Here is a 16,597-nt window from a genome sequence, read left to right on the forward strand (position 1 = left end):
TCAAATGGACTGTTTTTAATTGTAATAATTCTAACACTGTGGGCCATCAATCCATGTCCACCTGATGCTTTCTGTTGTCCACACTGCATCAGTTACCATCCAGTATGCTTGCTCATTTATCTGTCCATCTTGCTTATTTTTACAATTTAAAAGTCCTTATGTTAAGTAACAGCACATGCTGTAGTGTGCACATGTGCTATTGAGTTCCTGCCTGTTGTTCAACTTGCCAAAAATAACTGTCTTCAGAACAGCTGAGAGTCCCTTAGTTGCCACAGTGTTTGAAAGAAATTGGCTTCTCACGGTGTGTCCTGTGTGATTTCAGAGAGAAGATGGCCTTCTTGACACGAGCAAAGACCATCATCCCTGACCTGCCAGCTGACGACGTGTAGACAAGCATTTCAAAGTATTTCCCAGCGATCAACACCTCACTAAAATGAAGCCAACACTTGGCGGTGTAATGAAGAATTAGCAAATACTCATGTTTAGTTTGAGAAAACATGTGGATAGTCTTTGTAAAATAGTAGTAGCACTGCTCCAGCTTTTTGTTTTTGCTTTGCTTTCTTTTCTTCTCGTTTATTTGTGTTTTCGTTGTGTTGTGTCACTAACAGGCTGGTGATCAGCTGTTGTAGACATTTTACCACAAATCATTCCAGCGCAAACTCAGACAAGCTCAGCTGCTCTTGTGCTCACAAGACTTTGGTGCTACAGCCACATTTTGACATAAAATACTAATGATTTTAATAATAACAGCACAAATTTGAATGACACTAAGGTACGGAAGGATCACAGGTGTTAATAATGAAACTGTATTTGTACTTGTGCGATGTTTAATACAGACCTTCAAATAATTTGTTATTTTGGAGCCTTTTTGAAAACACTTTTTAGTCAGATTTGCACAAATGCACGCACACACTGTGTGTGTCTTCTGTTGGCTTCAGTGTAATTTGGTGAAAAGGATATAAAAGTTGTCTGCAGACACTAGTGGAACATGGTAATCGCCATACACGTGGAAGCTGGCACTCTGACAGGTAAAGTGGCAGGTTTGACGCCCTCCAGTCAGAACTTTGACTTGGCTCTTTTGCTGCACCTTCACCTCCTTTCACCTGGTGTTGTTTAGTCCAAATGTTTTTTTTACTGTTTCCATCTTTGTGACCTCTGAAAACAAACACGTGGCTGCTTGTGACCTCACAGATTGTATCGTTATTTGAGGCATGAGGAGGTAACTCCTACAGTATTTTTCTAAGAAAACATAAAGCCTATTTTGTGTAGAATTCAGTTTATTATCTCCTGTCCTAAAAATGGCCTTGCATCAGCTAGTGTTGGCCCAATATTTGGGATCAATCAGTTCCTGCTTCAGCTTTGATTTTGTGGCTTTAAATACTTTAAATAGTTTAGATTAATGGTAAATCATCCACTGTTAGATTGCACTTCACATTAGGGGGCTATAATCAATTAACTTTCTGGGTCTCCATCCACCCCTGACTCATATGTGCCACCTTCTGGTGTGGAAGAAAGAAACTCCACTCATAGTCAGGCTTGCAAAATACAAGAAATTAGATTTCATTCAAATGCTGGTCGATTAGAAACATAAAAGCTGGAGGAATCTAAATGTCAGTCTTTACATTTGTGGTTTGCCATTTTGGAAACCTGATTAGTGGCATCAGCTTCGCAGTTTAAGTGACGTATTGCATTAATTTTTGTCTGAAACACCACTGTATTCTGTCGTGTAGGCTCGCTCTTTATACCTCATTATGAAACCATTTTTGGTGAAATTCATGCCGAGTCCAAATCAGATTTTGTGTCAACAAGGAAAAAGGAGGTGTTTTTTCCCCCCAGACTTGTGATTGGTCAACATTGTTGCATTTGCATGTTGAGTGTAGAAAAACCGCCATCCCACTCATCACAGAATCAGTCTTTTGCAGCAGCAGATTGTGATTTGTGTTGTTCATATTTCATTGCTAACAACACAGACAGTAATATTCTTCTTTGAAAGACACAACAGAGTTTTAGTGTTTTTGCATAGCATTATAGCAAAACAGTAAGCCCTGGCTCTGATGGTATCTTAAAAGGTTATGTGAACAAAGCATCACTACCTGTTGTTTGGCACTCTATTAACAGTACATTAGAATGTGTTTTTTGTTTTCATGTGAACATTTTATTTATTTATTTATTTTTAATCAATGGCACAAAATCCTTTTTTCAAAAATACCCACGTATGTATGTGTAGAGTTAAGGCCTGGTCACACAGTGTTAGCTGAACAAAGGGAAAAAAGTCACAAAGCCACAAATCGTCAAGAAAAAGTGGACGAATGAGCCGGCACGTCTCCCATCACCAGAAAGCCTGCGAGTGTAGAGCACATGAAAGACCAAAACAAAACTGAAACTAACAAAAGAAAAACGAGGTGAACGGCGACCTTGACGCTTTGCAGCTGCAAGAGCTAGTTGTCTTGACAACAGTTTTTTCTTCCCTACAACATGTGTGCGTGCACATGCACATTACAGCCAGACGGCTGCAACGTGCATAAATAGTTAAAGTAGTTGATAAAACGTTCTTGCCACTATTGACGTCGGACTTGGGAGCCTGGACAAAGTTGGATGATAATCAGATGGAACACTGACTGTATGGGAACTACGCAAACAATGAGGGATTGTCAACACAGAAAGCAAAACGGAATATGGACGAATTGAGGTTGTCATCAGGAGTCGCTCACATTTTTCAACAGTTCGAAAATTCTGATGAAGCGCCAGCTGCAGGAATGAAGCTGGGCGATGGTTAAACGATGTCTCTGAAAGTCAACATAAGTCCAGATTTCATGTTTCATTTTGGCTTCGGTGTCCTTCATTAGTGCCCTGTGACTGGGGCTTTAATCTCAATCCTGGGATTTTGGATGGGTTTTGAACAGTTGACTCTCACTGAGCCCCTAACAATAGAGAAGAATCGATACCATTGATTTAAAAAAAAAAGTATCTGTAACTCCTGTCAAGTTACAGCCGTCCTTAAACTAAATGTTAATAATAGTAGTTTAACCCTATAAAGCCCACCCTGTGAAATAATTGTCAGAAAATTCAAATTTTTTGAAACAAGAGTCTTTATTGTACCTTTTAACAAACCCACCAAAAAAAGGTTAGGTTTAAAACTCCAGCTTTTGTTGGCTTCTGTTTTATTCTTCTCTACAAGAGTCAGACAGAAGTCAGACTTCCAGAGCAAGAATTTTAGCTGAGGAAGCTTCTGTGATTTGAAGCGAAACGTGCTCGCGTCAAGCAACCCAGTCCAGTCGAAGATTCAAGCTTCTCTACCACCAAAAAAACAAAAAACAAAAACCTTTTTGCATATGTTTTTATTTGTATCATATTTGCTACATTGGGTGTTCTAGCATAAAAACATCCATTTTAAATCCAGAGCAAACATAACATTTCAAACCTATAAAATGCTGCATTTTCTTAGGGAAATTACTGTGGATCACTTGTTTCAGGCAGCCATTAGGAATGTCTCATCTGAAGGCCCTCTGATGCATAAGATACTGACATCTGGTGGTTTGTCTGTGCACTACAAGTATCTCATTGTATACGATGGGTTTTTTGGGGAGAAAATATCACACTGATGAAGCAGACATCTTAGAAACTCCTGTATCAAATATGATACACTTGGCGTTATAGGGTTAATTACGTTACCAGATAATTTACCTGGACAACCAAGGCTTTGAACTGGTTCAAGGAATGAAACCAAAACTCAGTTGATATATCAATAGAAACAAAAACAAATCCAGAAACTTTACATTTTGTTAACATTCTAGAACAGAAAATTTTATTACAAATTAAAATACTGTCTGCTTGTAATAACTTGGTGCCACGTTCACTTCCTGTCTTCCTCTGAATGTCATGCTCATCTTTCAATGCCTTAAAGAAATGTACCAGGAGCAGTTGGTCAAATTAAAATGTTTTTTGGTCTCTCTGTTTCCAGCTAGAGGAGGTAATTATTGTGCTATAAACCTTTAAAATATTGTTCTTGGGCATCGGCTTCATCTGGGTTTGATGGACAGAATAACACGTGAGAAAGAATGTTGGAAATAGCTAGCAAGCTCCAGTTAGGCTAAGCAATATACCCAACACAGCCTAGCTTGTTGGCGGTAGCAGTAGCAATAGATTACAGGGTAAAATATAGCTGAAATTAAGACATTTTTGTGCTCGCTGAAAGATCCATATTGTTGTATCACACAGCCTTCAAATGAAATGTTAAGTCGTGTTTCATTTAGTTCTGACCAGTTTTAAGGTTGAACCCAAAACTGGAGAAGTTACAGTATGATTCTTCACAGAATGAACCAGTTGGCGGGGGCTGGTTTGAAGCCCTGCAGAAAACATATCATGAATACATTCAATTAATTTGTATGTGACTTAGATTCCAAAATGCACCAAACAGTGAAAATGTAAACATTGATATTCAGGTTCCCGCATGGTTTAACTTTTCCAAGAATGTATTTATTTACTAATCAACCAAACACTTTGACAAAATGACACTGAAAACTGGATGATCTCAGCGACTCGTATTCAGCTCCATGTTCTACAGATGAGCTTCCAAATTCGGCCTCTGCAGCCACAAGGCAAGTTAGTGAGCGTCAAAGAAACGACTGACCCAAAACGGTGTCCCTCTTTTAATCTTTAAAGGTGGCACTGCGAAGTTTGTCTGTGGTCTGTCAGATTGCAGCTATGATCACACAAAGACCCACTGTGGGAAGGAACCCCCCCCAAACAACAGACCGATGTTTTGTTAATTTTTGTCTCCAAAACAGAATGTAGTGTTTATATAGAACCACTCGCTGTGTTTGTAGATTTAAGAGCGACAGACAAGAGAGATGAAATTGACAGATTTCATTTGGGGTAACCAATTCACTATTTTTTTATTAGAATTCTTTGGATGGATTAAAAAAATGGATTCAGAAGGTAAACGCGCCCTTAAAATTAAAGGTGGTGGTGATGTCAGTAATTCAACACTCGGTGTGGTGTAGAAACTCTCAGGTAGTCCTTCAGATAGTCTGCACTTTAAACACTTGAGGTTAAAGTTGATCAAAAGTAAGTGTTTTGTTTGGGTTTTTTGTTTGTTTGTTTTTTTGTTGTTTTTTTTTTTTGGCCTCACGCTGGAATGATTATTGATGAAGCACATACAGATTGTCAAACTGATTATCAGATTTACTGTGAACTTACTGATTGTGTGATCAATCATTCAACTGGAAGTGAAGCATTACCAAAAACTTCACGTCCTGAGCTGCCGGCCCGTCAGCAGACAGCGTCCAAACGTGGGCCACCGTGTCACCGGGTTAGCCGCCGTCACTCTACCTTCAGCTCGCTCTGCTTTGGAGTCGCGCCGAACAGTTTGCATTTTTCGGTTTTATTTTTCTTCCCTTTACAATTTGTACAGGAACATTTTTAAAAAATTTTTGTTAAAACATATAATCAAAATCGCCTCAGCATGGTGCCGCACCTTTGACCTCAGCTGTGACCTCTGTGACCTCCTTTTCATTTCTTGGCACTAACACATGAGTGCAAACATGGGAAAAAAATCGGTCAAATCGTCTGCAGCCAGATGTGACTGATCAAGTCTCACCGTGTCTGTCACCTCCGAACTAAACATGTTCTCACTTGGCATCACGTGACATGGAATCTGATCAGAATCCAGGACTGAGAGGTTGTTTTAACATGTTACAGGTTCACTTTTCTCCTTTTAATGTCAAATACATATTTAGAGTTAATGTCATTCTCTGAAATTTATGCACAAAACAGATCATGAAAACAAAAATGACAACAGTTTACAGTTGCAGACATCAAAGTGGTTTTGGGTTTAGCATTTGGGTCACTTATTAAAATAAATAACTGAGATTTCAAGTTTAAAGGAAAAACATTTCAACAAATTATTATTATTGATTTATTACTGATATGAACATAAATTCCATATGATATAAGAATAAATTATTCATGTTATGAAGGGGGGAAAAATGTGCTGCGCTTTAGATTTTTGGTAAAAACAATTTGTGACAATAAATAAAATGTAAAGAAATTTGTGATATTTGGGAAGTGGCCAACGAGAGAAAACAGCATAGGTGGCATTTGGAAAACATGAAGTTATGGCATAACAGATCATGAGAAATATCCCGCTTTTATGAGAAATATTCTAATTACATAAGAAATATGATGCTTAGGAGAATTATGACACTTAGGAGAAATATTAGTAACATAAGAAACATGACACTTATATGACAAAAATTACAGTTACATGAAATATATGACATGACAAAGATTTCAGTTATATGAGAAATATGACACTTATATTTCAAATATTAGTTACATGACAAATATGATGCTTATATGAGAATTCTGACAGGAGAAATATTAGTAACATAAGAAATATGACACTTGTATGACAAAAATTATTTACATGAGAAATATGACACTTGTGATAATTATGACACTTATATGACAAAGATTACAGTTACATGAGAAATATGACACTTATGAGAATTATGACAGGAGAAATATTAGTAACATAAGAAATATGACACTTACACGACAAAGATTACAGTTACATGAGAAATATGACACTTGTGTTACAAAGATTACAGTTACATGAGAAACTGTAATTTGATGAAAGCCATGTGGACTTGCATGAAAATTATTTTACGAATGCTTTCGGTTTTTCTCATCAAGCATCTTGCTCTCAAACTGGCCTTCACATTGTGTCATTTAAACTGACAGAGTTTAAGGAAAAAACAAACGAAAAAAGCTCAGAGTCTTGTTGAGGGTCGGTTGTGGTTCTGGTCTTGTTGGGTCACCATGCTGAGCATACGCTTTGTGGGTTGGTTCTCTGGTATCGTTCTAGACCTTCTTGTTTTCATGAAGGTGCTTGAGCCAGGGCTGTGATCCAGTGGAGAGTTGACCTTGAAACCGAAAATGTGTGTCTCCTGCTCCTGTCCAATGAACGTGTGAATGTTTAGCTTCACCTTAACACAAACAAGGCCCTATGAAGTAAACATTGAGTTTTATGTAAAATATTCTGAAAATGACCCTCACTTTCAATGATGAATTCTGCAAAATATTTTATTTTAAGTACATGAAAGTCTCGTCCCAGCCACAGACGGGTTCCAGCACTTACAGACAGCGATTATTTTCACCACATCTATAATAAACATGTCGCTGTTACATACACCAGATAAAATATGGAAATCTTTTTCTACCAAAAAATTAAAATAATAGTTGGTCAGGATGCAATTATGAAAATCTGTTTTTAAAATAAATATATCCCCTTACAACTGGAGTATGACCTAACGAGTCAAAGTTATGAGAATTGTGAAATTCAGGAAATGCCAAATCATAAGCTGATGTATTACTAATTTAGATGAAAAACTGCAGAAATGACAGGAATTGGTGTTTGCTTTGATGCTTATTTGCAGCTCCTGAGGTGGCAGAGCACCGCCTAGTGCTTTAAAATTTTGACTGATGTCAAAATACTGAATTAGTTCTCTCATAGTTTTTGACTCACTTTTGTTTTTTTTTTTTTGTTTTTTTTCCTCAAACAAATCCTCAGCTGTTGTTTTCCTGCTTGTTGAACTGGACAGTGGGACGTTATTCAGGGCTGCTGAAAAGCTGCGAGAACTTTCACACTGCAGGAGTTTCACTGTCACTTCTGGTTTCCAGGTCAGATCCAGTTTTTGCTGCAAAATGTTGAATTTGATGCCAGTCTGAAGGCTTTGGTTCTCTGAACTCATCTGAAAAAGCAAAAAAAAAAAAAAAAAGTCCAAAATCGAAATCTTTGAGGTGTCTGGCTTCTCCTGTGTTTACAAGGACAACGATGTGCACGCCAGATTCTTGACCATAAGGTTTCAAATGAGATGAGACCCAGCACCCTCGTTAATCCATCTCTGCACAGAAACAATTCTAAATGTTGTCCTACAAACAAAATTTTGTATGTGTGGAGTACAAAAAAAAAAAATCCATATTTACCAAATAGGTGGACGCTATTTGTTCGCACATCAGTATCAGCTGTTGATAAACCCGTACGTTCGTAAGCACATTCATGGTCATTCAGCAACACCCTCAATTATCCATTTATGGTAACAAAACATCTGTCTGTAGCTTGTGTTCCTCACCAGAATAATGACTAAGAGAATGAACATATGTGGATGAGGATGCATGCTTTTGCAGTTCCTCTGTTCTACCACTAGATGGTGCGTGTAGGCATGGTCAGAGCTGTGTGATTATTTACACACATTTCTAAATTCAAGAACAAGTCCATAAATTCATACTTTGCAAGTTTGGAGATGTTTGTACTAACGGTTAAAGCACAAATCTGTGCATACAAATGGATGATAAATGAGGCCCCGGGTTTTTATTTTAAGAACTGTTTTAATAAAGAGTTGTGTACGTGTTGATAAATTCGGGATTATAAAAAAGTTCCACAGGTTTAGTTCCCAGTCAGTCACGCGTCCACTCTGCTGTTCTGTTCTTTTTATTATCACCGGAAAAAAAAAACCTCAGGAATTTAGTGCAGACAGTCCTTTATTTTTTTTTATTTTTACTTTTCATCTCTGTTTGTGGTCAAAATACCTCAGAAAGTATCAGATAGATTTAGGTAATGTTCTTGACTTGACTTGACTTTGTGACAGAGGACAGTTATTAAAAAATGAAGTTCATGCAGGTGGACACCTTGAACATCCTTTTTTTCAGTAAAGATGACCATCTTCCGCTGCTGTTGAAGGAGCTTAGTGAGCTCCACGTCTCAATGGGAGGATGCATATACTTTTGGTCTGGTCTCTTGGACTCTTTTGCAGAGTTTTGCATGTGATCTGGGTGGGTAGAAGATTTCCAAACTAAGATACAACAGATGTCCTGAATGGAATGCAGGAGTTCTTTCATGACAAGTCCCTCAAAGTTGCCAGGGATTGTGTTGGTTTTCCCAGGAGAAGGTGTTTCTTGTCAATGGGTGATCTGAATATCATCCAGTGAAGTACTACATGACTTGGTGGAAATTCTGGAGTGTGTAAGGAGCTGAGAGAGTGGTCTGTGATAACACAGGATTGTCATGACATTTGATAGTGGAATTTGTGAACAGGTAGCACACTGCCTGTGGTCTAGTGACCCTTGGTCTGCTTACAGAGGGAATGATACGGTGTGGTCCCCCAAACCAAGACATTGTTTTATGATAAGTTCCAGTGAATTCTGTCCTTCACAACAGAGTTGTTCTGGCACCCGCTGTATTCCTTGTGTGCCTTGATGGACCTGGTGCTGGATAAGGTCCTGGACTGCAGCAATTTGGGTGATGTTGTCACTGAAGAAAGATTCACTGACTCCAACTTTGTAGACAGTGTTGTGGAATTAAAGGATACCTTGATTGTGTCACTTGAGAAGCTAAGTGAAGAGTTGAAGTGTCTGGATTTGCATTCGTCTTGGATCAAGACTAAAATCTAGGCTTTCAGTGGCTTTGGCTGTTGGAAGTGTATCTGTATGTGGTCAAAGTGTTGAACTTGAGAGTTTTGGTTGTCTCAGCAGTCACATTCATGTGTCTGAAAGCTTGGCCATTGAGATTGAGAGATGACTGGGAAGAGTTTTTGGGTTCACGAGATCCCCGGAGAGAGACTTTTGGAGATGCCGATGTCTTCAGAACTGGACAAAGGTCCAAATCTTTGATGTCCTTGTACATCCAGTCTTATTGTATGATTGTGACTCCATCAAGTGACCCAAGGCCATGACTAGACATATTTGATACTAGGTCTTTCTGGACAATTGTTGGGTACCACTGGAACGATTTTGTGTTAAATCAGTAGTTACTTATGGAGGCCCGAGTGAAGGGTACTGCACAATCTGCATTGTCAGGGCACATGGCTCTTTGACTCCGGGTGGGGGGGAGAAAAATTATACAATTGCTACATGAAGTTGATGTTAATATTAATAATTCTTTATTCTACTTAATATGTAAACCAATATGCCGTTAATTCACATCATCATATTCAATTATGCTGTACTATATGAGTATAAACACACGCACACACACCATTTCTCTAGTTTGAGGTATGTTTAAAGAAGATGCAACCCTTAGCTATTAAAAGTTTTTATTTCATATTTGTGATTTATTTGCTACAAAGTCAGAAGATTGGGTGAACATCATCTGTGTGTGTGGTGATTATATAATTTTTAATAATAATTGTGATTGAGTAATTTCATGAAGTCTCTGGACAGGAGTGTTTGGTGACGTCTTTAGGGTCCTGGTGCTTCCTGTCTCACTGTGTGGTTGTGAGAATCAGATGCTGTCCACTGACCGAAGGAAACAACTGGATTTCTTCGGTACTAGATCTCTTCCGACAATCAAATGAGTGGTTACTACGTGGAGGCTAAAATGATGAATTTGACTTGTATTGTGAGGGAGCATCAGTGTTGACATTTTGGTCATGTGGCACGTATCGCTGTGCATGATCCAGCACATCATGCCTGAGTGTTGGGGACCCCTGTGGCTGGAGAAGACTGAGGGGGTGCCCACGCTTCACCTGGCTGTGACAGACACATGGATGCTTTTGAGATGTGGGGATGACTTTGGCGAAAGGTTTTTAACTGGAAAAGTCTGTGCACGAATAACCTCGTGCCTAATAAAACAACAATGTAATTACACTCAATTAATGACTGAAAGCATCTTGGAAAAGTCTGTGCACGAATAACCTCGTGCCTAATAAAACAACAATGTAATTACACTCAATTAATGACTGAAAGCATCTTGGAAAAGTCTGTGCACGAATAACCTCGTGCCTAATAAAACAACAATGTAATTACACTCAATGACTGAAAGCATCTTAAAAGGGGAAGCTTGGAGCAGCAGTTTGGATATGATGTGATACTGTGGAAATGAATTTGACGCTTTAGTTCTCACTGTTATTTAAAATACCGGTTTTATTTAAAATGAATGCCAGCAGCGCCCTCTGCTGTTATTTTAGAGGCAGACATCATTTGGATGTAACTTTTTAATCAGACGGTTTAATACTAAACTGCAGCTTTTCGTCATTTCTGGCAGAGTTTGTCGTCTAGATTAGAGCGGTTTGGCAGACGTGTGTCCGGTTGAGAAAATAAGTCACAGTTGCTGTGATGATGATGTGAGTGAAACAGAAGATGCACCTGCAGTGTGAATGTGTCCCGGGGCTTCCCTGTTGGGTCATCACTATGGAAACCTTTTTTTTTTTAATCTGTCTCTGTCAAATCTCCATATCTGGTTATGAAAGAAGCTGGAATTTTAACTTTTTGTTGCCACTTAAATTATGTTTCTGTTTGGTTTTCCTCTACTGTGCGCAAGTCCATGTTCTGTATTTTTTTTAATTCATCAAAACGTCCTGATTGACAGAATGTTTGCAATCAAAAAGACGCACTTGTACCTCTTTGTGCAAAAAAGTCAGCTGGATGAAGGAAGGTAGATATTTGCTCGGATAAATCCTTATCACTCGGAGAAGCAACGTGCTCTTAGTCAGACGTGATTATTATCGTTTTTACCGTGTAGGTTGTGATTCTTCTTTGTTATTGAAGTTTTATTTCCTTGTTTGATTTTTGTTTTTCAGTGAATCTGTTGAGACTGGTGATGACGCTGGTGTGTGCGAGGCGCCTATAAGAACCATTCAGCATGTATTTATTGCACTTTGTGATTTGGGTGTGCTTTCCTGTTTTCTTTTTTGTCGCGAGAGTCCCGAAAAGCTGTGAATTTTATTCTCAGACACTGTACTGTCGACCAGAGTTGTAAATATTTCACCAGCACAAAAGAAACCACTAAGTTTTGTAGTTTCACAGAAATAAAAAAAATGTATCTTCTATCCTTGGTTTATGTGTATTTTTGTTTGTGCCTAATAACACAACTACTCAATGTTGAATGTATAAAATTTGTAAGAAATTGTAAACATTTCTTGGTGTGAATGGTGAAAGACGCGTTCAGAAAATCTCTCTTTTTGAATATGTAGTTTGCTAGTTCTTATTACTTTTTGGCCACTAGTCAAGTTCATGGGATTAAAAAAACAACAACAACCAAACATGAAACTATCAATATTATATGTCATATTTTCCTCCAGAAAACCATAAAACTGATGGTGCTCGATGCACCATGGAATGACTGATGTAACCTTTTACTTTTTTCCTGGATCATGATCAGCTGCCAACGTTATCGTCTGCCTTGTTTCTCTGAACGAGCGGCGGTGGTCATGGTGGCCACCAGACCGAGGCTTTGGAAAAGAAAGAAACTGACAAATAAGCTCATTTCAAGCTGCATGTATGGTAGGTTCAAAGGCACACCTGCTCCTAATTTCCATCATTACGCAAACATCTACCAACCATCCAGCAGGTGGCAGACATGCCTGTTCCCTGTTTCAGAGACCTGTAATTCCTTGTACGTTGCATGCCATTTTGACACCAGTTATTAGCAAACACTAGAGGTGGGCGATACCGGGAATTTTGGTATTGATCTGATACCAAGTAAACACAGGCCCAGTATCGCCAATATCGATACTGATACTTTTTCATACTTAAGCTTCATAGATCCAAAGGATCCAAAAGACCTAGGATAGAATTTCGCCAAACATTGCATGTGACAACAAAATACTTTATCACAGTCAACATTTTTGTTTAAAAAAAATCACAACACAACTTAAAACAAAATCTCCTGAGGCAGAGGGCTGACAAACCACAATACAAGGGTGCGCTGCTTCATGTTGTGTGACACAGCGCAGTACTGCTCTTACAAACAGAGAGTAGACTTTGATGAGTCTGTGTGGGAAGCAGTCAGTGTTTGCGGGAGAAAAAAAAGCTTGAGTATCAATCGTTTTACACGATCATTCAATATCAATACCAGCGTTGGTATCGATATTATTGATATTAGGATCGATCCACCCACCTCTAGCAAACACCAAAAATATTTAAAAGATGATTTATAATTTTATCTCAATTCATATACTTTACCCAAATGTGTGGTTCTTTCTCTACATAAGAAGTGAACCAAGTCTCTCCATCTCCACCAAGACACTTTCAGTCAGTGCAGTGAAGTTACAGCAGATGGACAGGGAATTAATGTGACCAGTGAGGGTGGATCACATGGACTCAGTGTTCTTTATTCTCATCCAGCTGGTCATATTTCTACCAAATTATGACACCATAACTGGGTAACTGGATGGAGTCTAAGTCTCACAACCAGCACTAGAACCCTGAAACCTTGGATCTTCCTTCTCCTGCAATGTCATCAGCTTCACCAAACACCTCTGTCCAAGGGGCAGGAGACACGAATGTCACCGCCAAGATAAGAGAACATCCCTTTAAGTTCAGCACTTTCACCACATACAGATACACTTCTGATGACCGAGTCCAAAATGCCATGAACAGCCTGGATCTTAGTCCAGAATAACTGGAATACAAACAAATCAAGCAATATCATAAAATATAATGTCGTATGCAAATGAAAATACACTATCTCAGTGACTTTTAATATTTAGTGATTTTGGGCATCCATGCAGCATCCAGTCATCCTGGCAGTTTTTTTCAGCCCGTCCTGTTTGGAAGCTTTTGCTTTTGTGTTCTTGTAACACAAGTTCCTGTAATTATGTAAACAGATAAAGCACATTTATTAACAAGTCTTACGGTCTGCTACACAAGTTAAATAAAAATGTATGATGCATTACGAATGTTAACTCTGGTTTCTGCTGACTAGTCAACAGTACTAATAGGAAAGTAGCAAACCTGACCTTCAAAGACTATCAGAAACAAAAACGTGTCTGAGATTTCTAGTAGAACTTCGCAACCAGCAATGAAAAGCATCAGAGAGCTGATTCATACCCTGCCTGTTCAATACACCACAATATAAGGGTGATTCTTTAACTACGGGCACTATTGGCCTTGTAAATGGAATTTCCACCACACCATTGCCTTACAATATAAAGCGCCTTGGGGCAACTGTTTGTTGTGATTTGACGCTATATACATGTGCTCTGATGTCACTGTTTATCTCCATAGAAACTACCCAAACAATCTTTCATACAAACTGTTTAAAGGGACATTACAGTGTTGTGGTGGAAATTACGGCAATAGTGTGGGACAACTACATTTTGTTTAAAAAAATCACAACAGTTGTATGACATTGAATACCCCAATTATGTTTTGATGATTTTACTGATATTTTATTCAGAGATATTTTAAAACATTACAAAAAATGTTTTTTTACCATTCATTTTTATCATTGAAGATCAAAAGTCTGGGTGTGGGACAAGCACAAAACAGCAATATTTGCATATAATGATGCTGAAAAAAGGTGAAAAAGTCATCACAGACTACTAGAACAAATTTCTTAACACACTTTCATTGTAAAGATAACTATAAAAGTGTGAAATTTCCCCTTTTTTCTGTTTTTCATACAATATGATCAAAGGACATAATAATTGCCCATAGTCTAAGAATCACCCATAAATGTACAAGTAAATACGCACATATCTGTCATGGTGTTTTCGATTATGGGACTTCAACATCTGACTTCTGCGTGACTTCAATATGAAGTCGTTCTTACCTATCTATTTGGCTTGCTGTGACATGCAAACAGATGTTTTTCATGTCATTTAATTTGAGGCAGCACGGTGGCTTAGTGGTTAGCACTATTGCTTCACAGCAAGAAGGTCATGGCATCGATTTCCAACTGTGGCATTTCTGTGTGGAGTTTGCATGTTCTCCCCATGTTTGCGTGGGGTTCCCTCCAGGTGCTCCAGCTTCCTTCCACATCCAAAGACATGCAGGTTAGGTGGATTGGAAACTTTAAATTGTGTGCGGGTGTGAATGTGTTTGTCTATATGTAGCGTCCTGTCCGGGGTGTACCTTGCCTCACGCCCTGTGACCGCTGGGATAGGCTCCAGCCCCCCGTGTCCCTTAACTGGAGTAAGCAGTTGAAGGTGAGAGTGTTTTTCATGTTTTTCTTGACCTTTACCGCTTTACCAAAGTAATCTGTTGAGCCATTTTTTGAGTTATGCTGTACACACACACTAACAAAATAATATCCATGGTGCATGGTGATTACATATGAAATGAGGGTGAAGAAAACAGCTTCAGACCATGTAAAGAGCCATTAAGCTAAACTCAGATTTATGAAATAAAGACACCCCCGCCTTGCTTTGTATTGTGAGGAACATGACGGAATGTGTACGCAGGTGGGCAGGCTTCATTTAAGGGGAGGATGACTATGTTTCAGCCAGGTTTCACATAAACCAATCATGTCTAGGTGGTGTTCCATAATCAGATCATTCATCGGCAGTGATTTTGAGGACAGCGACCCTATATTATTGAGATCTAGACTAAGGACCTCACAAGAGTTGACTTTTTGATTTGGGGGTGGTTTGGGCCAAATACTGTATATATAAGAGGCCTTACATTAGGTTTATGAAGTTCCACACCGGTTGAAGGTACTGGGAATGAACTTTTTGAATCCTTGTAGAATCAGCTGGTGGGGCACCCCCAGTTATTGTGTCATCCCACATATTAACAGGCACTAAATTTGCAGAACATGACCTTATGTCTGCAGAAACAGGCCACAGTGACAACACGAAAAACTTCCCTTCCTGGCACTATATATCCATATATAAAATATGAACAGGGGCAGAACCCCGGGGGGTGGGGTGTACACCTCGTGCCCCCTTCATGGAAAAAAAACAAACAAAAACTGCCGAATGCTGTTTCTGAACAGTCTATTCAGCAACAAATGACTCAGCTAGATACAGTTGTGTACCAGACCACGATTCAGTATTGTATAGAATAGTGTTTTCACGTCACAAACCCGGAAGTGGCCGCTATCTGTTCTGTTTATACCAGCATCTGTTTTTAGCGTTGAAATGTTCTTCTCCTTCTTCTCTGTCATGGATTATTATTGCATTGTCACTGCCGCATTCGTCAGACAGCGAGCAGACCTGCATTAGTATAGATTGCTGAAGGCGATCAGGAATCAGGGCAAGGTTTGTAGAAAAACTGCTAGAATGTGAAAGGTGATTCTTCTACAGTTTGACCTCCTGAATAATTATCTTTTTGGATCAGAGACCATTTTATTTTTAAATCTGTCCATTGAACATTAAAATCTGGATGACAAACCACGAATCAAAATTTTTTATTAAACCTGTAGGAGCTCCAGGTTGTTACAATCATTAATGCCGAACAGATCCTGAATGTTGGTAAAAACACAAACTCCCACATTTGAGATTTAACAGTGGCTGATATTAAAGCAAGTTAACGTTAGTGTGAACAGTATTTAACATGTATATTACCTGCACTTGTGGCAGAGCAGCAGGAAACATTAACGCAAACCCATGACCTGTGACACTTTTTCTCTGACCCAGCCACAAACAAACTGGTTATAGACATCCAAGCTTTTGTAGTTTTTCCAAGTCCTCTGAGAAGTCCAGGTGAAAATAAATAATTCAGGACGTCCAGCCATATACATAACAGCAGGCAGTGATCTCTCACTCTCCAACCAGCAGACGATGGGATTTCACACGATCTTCATCACCAGTTAACTTCATCTCCATCTCATAGTGCGATCCTGCTTCATTGCCGAGTCCATCTCTATATCTCA

At 38.8% G+C, this 16,597-nt stretch overlaps 1 protein-coding gene and 1 long non-coding RNA gene across 2 annotated transcripts in view; one reads left to right on the forward strand and one right to left on the reverse strand.

Annotated features, from left to right (window-relative positions):
- Positions 1–11,828, forward strand: part of wwc1 (WW and C2 domain containing 1) — a 157,867-nt gene extending 146,039 nt beyond the window's left edge. Inside the window, exons 22-23 of the mRNA XM_034177856.1 lie at positions 323–403; positions 11,580–11,828. Coding sequence (XP_034033747.1) covers positions 323–389 — 67 coding nt within the window. The 3' untranslated portion in view covers positions 390–403; positions 11,580–11,828. The remainder of the gene's footprint in view (positions 1–322; positions 404–11,579) is intronic.
- LOC117516963 lies at positions 6,802–11,709 on the reverse strand. Its single transcript, XR_004562600.1, has 2 exons — positions 10,696–11,709; positions 6,802–10,615 (listed from the first exon to the last, which is right to left on the reverse strand). It is a non-coding gene; the product is annotated as an uncharacterized LOC117516963 (long non-coding RNA).
- Positions 11,829–16,597: the final 4,769 nt, after the last annotated feature.

This window comes from Thalassophryne amazonica, chromosome 9, assembly GCF_902500255.1.
Source record: "Thalassophryne amazonica chromosome 9, fThaAma1.1, whole genome shotgun sequence".
Taxonomy (NCBI): Eukaryota; Metazoa; Chordata; class Actinopteri; order Batrachoidiformes; family Batrachoididae; genus Thalassophryne; species Thalassophryne amazonica.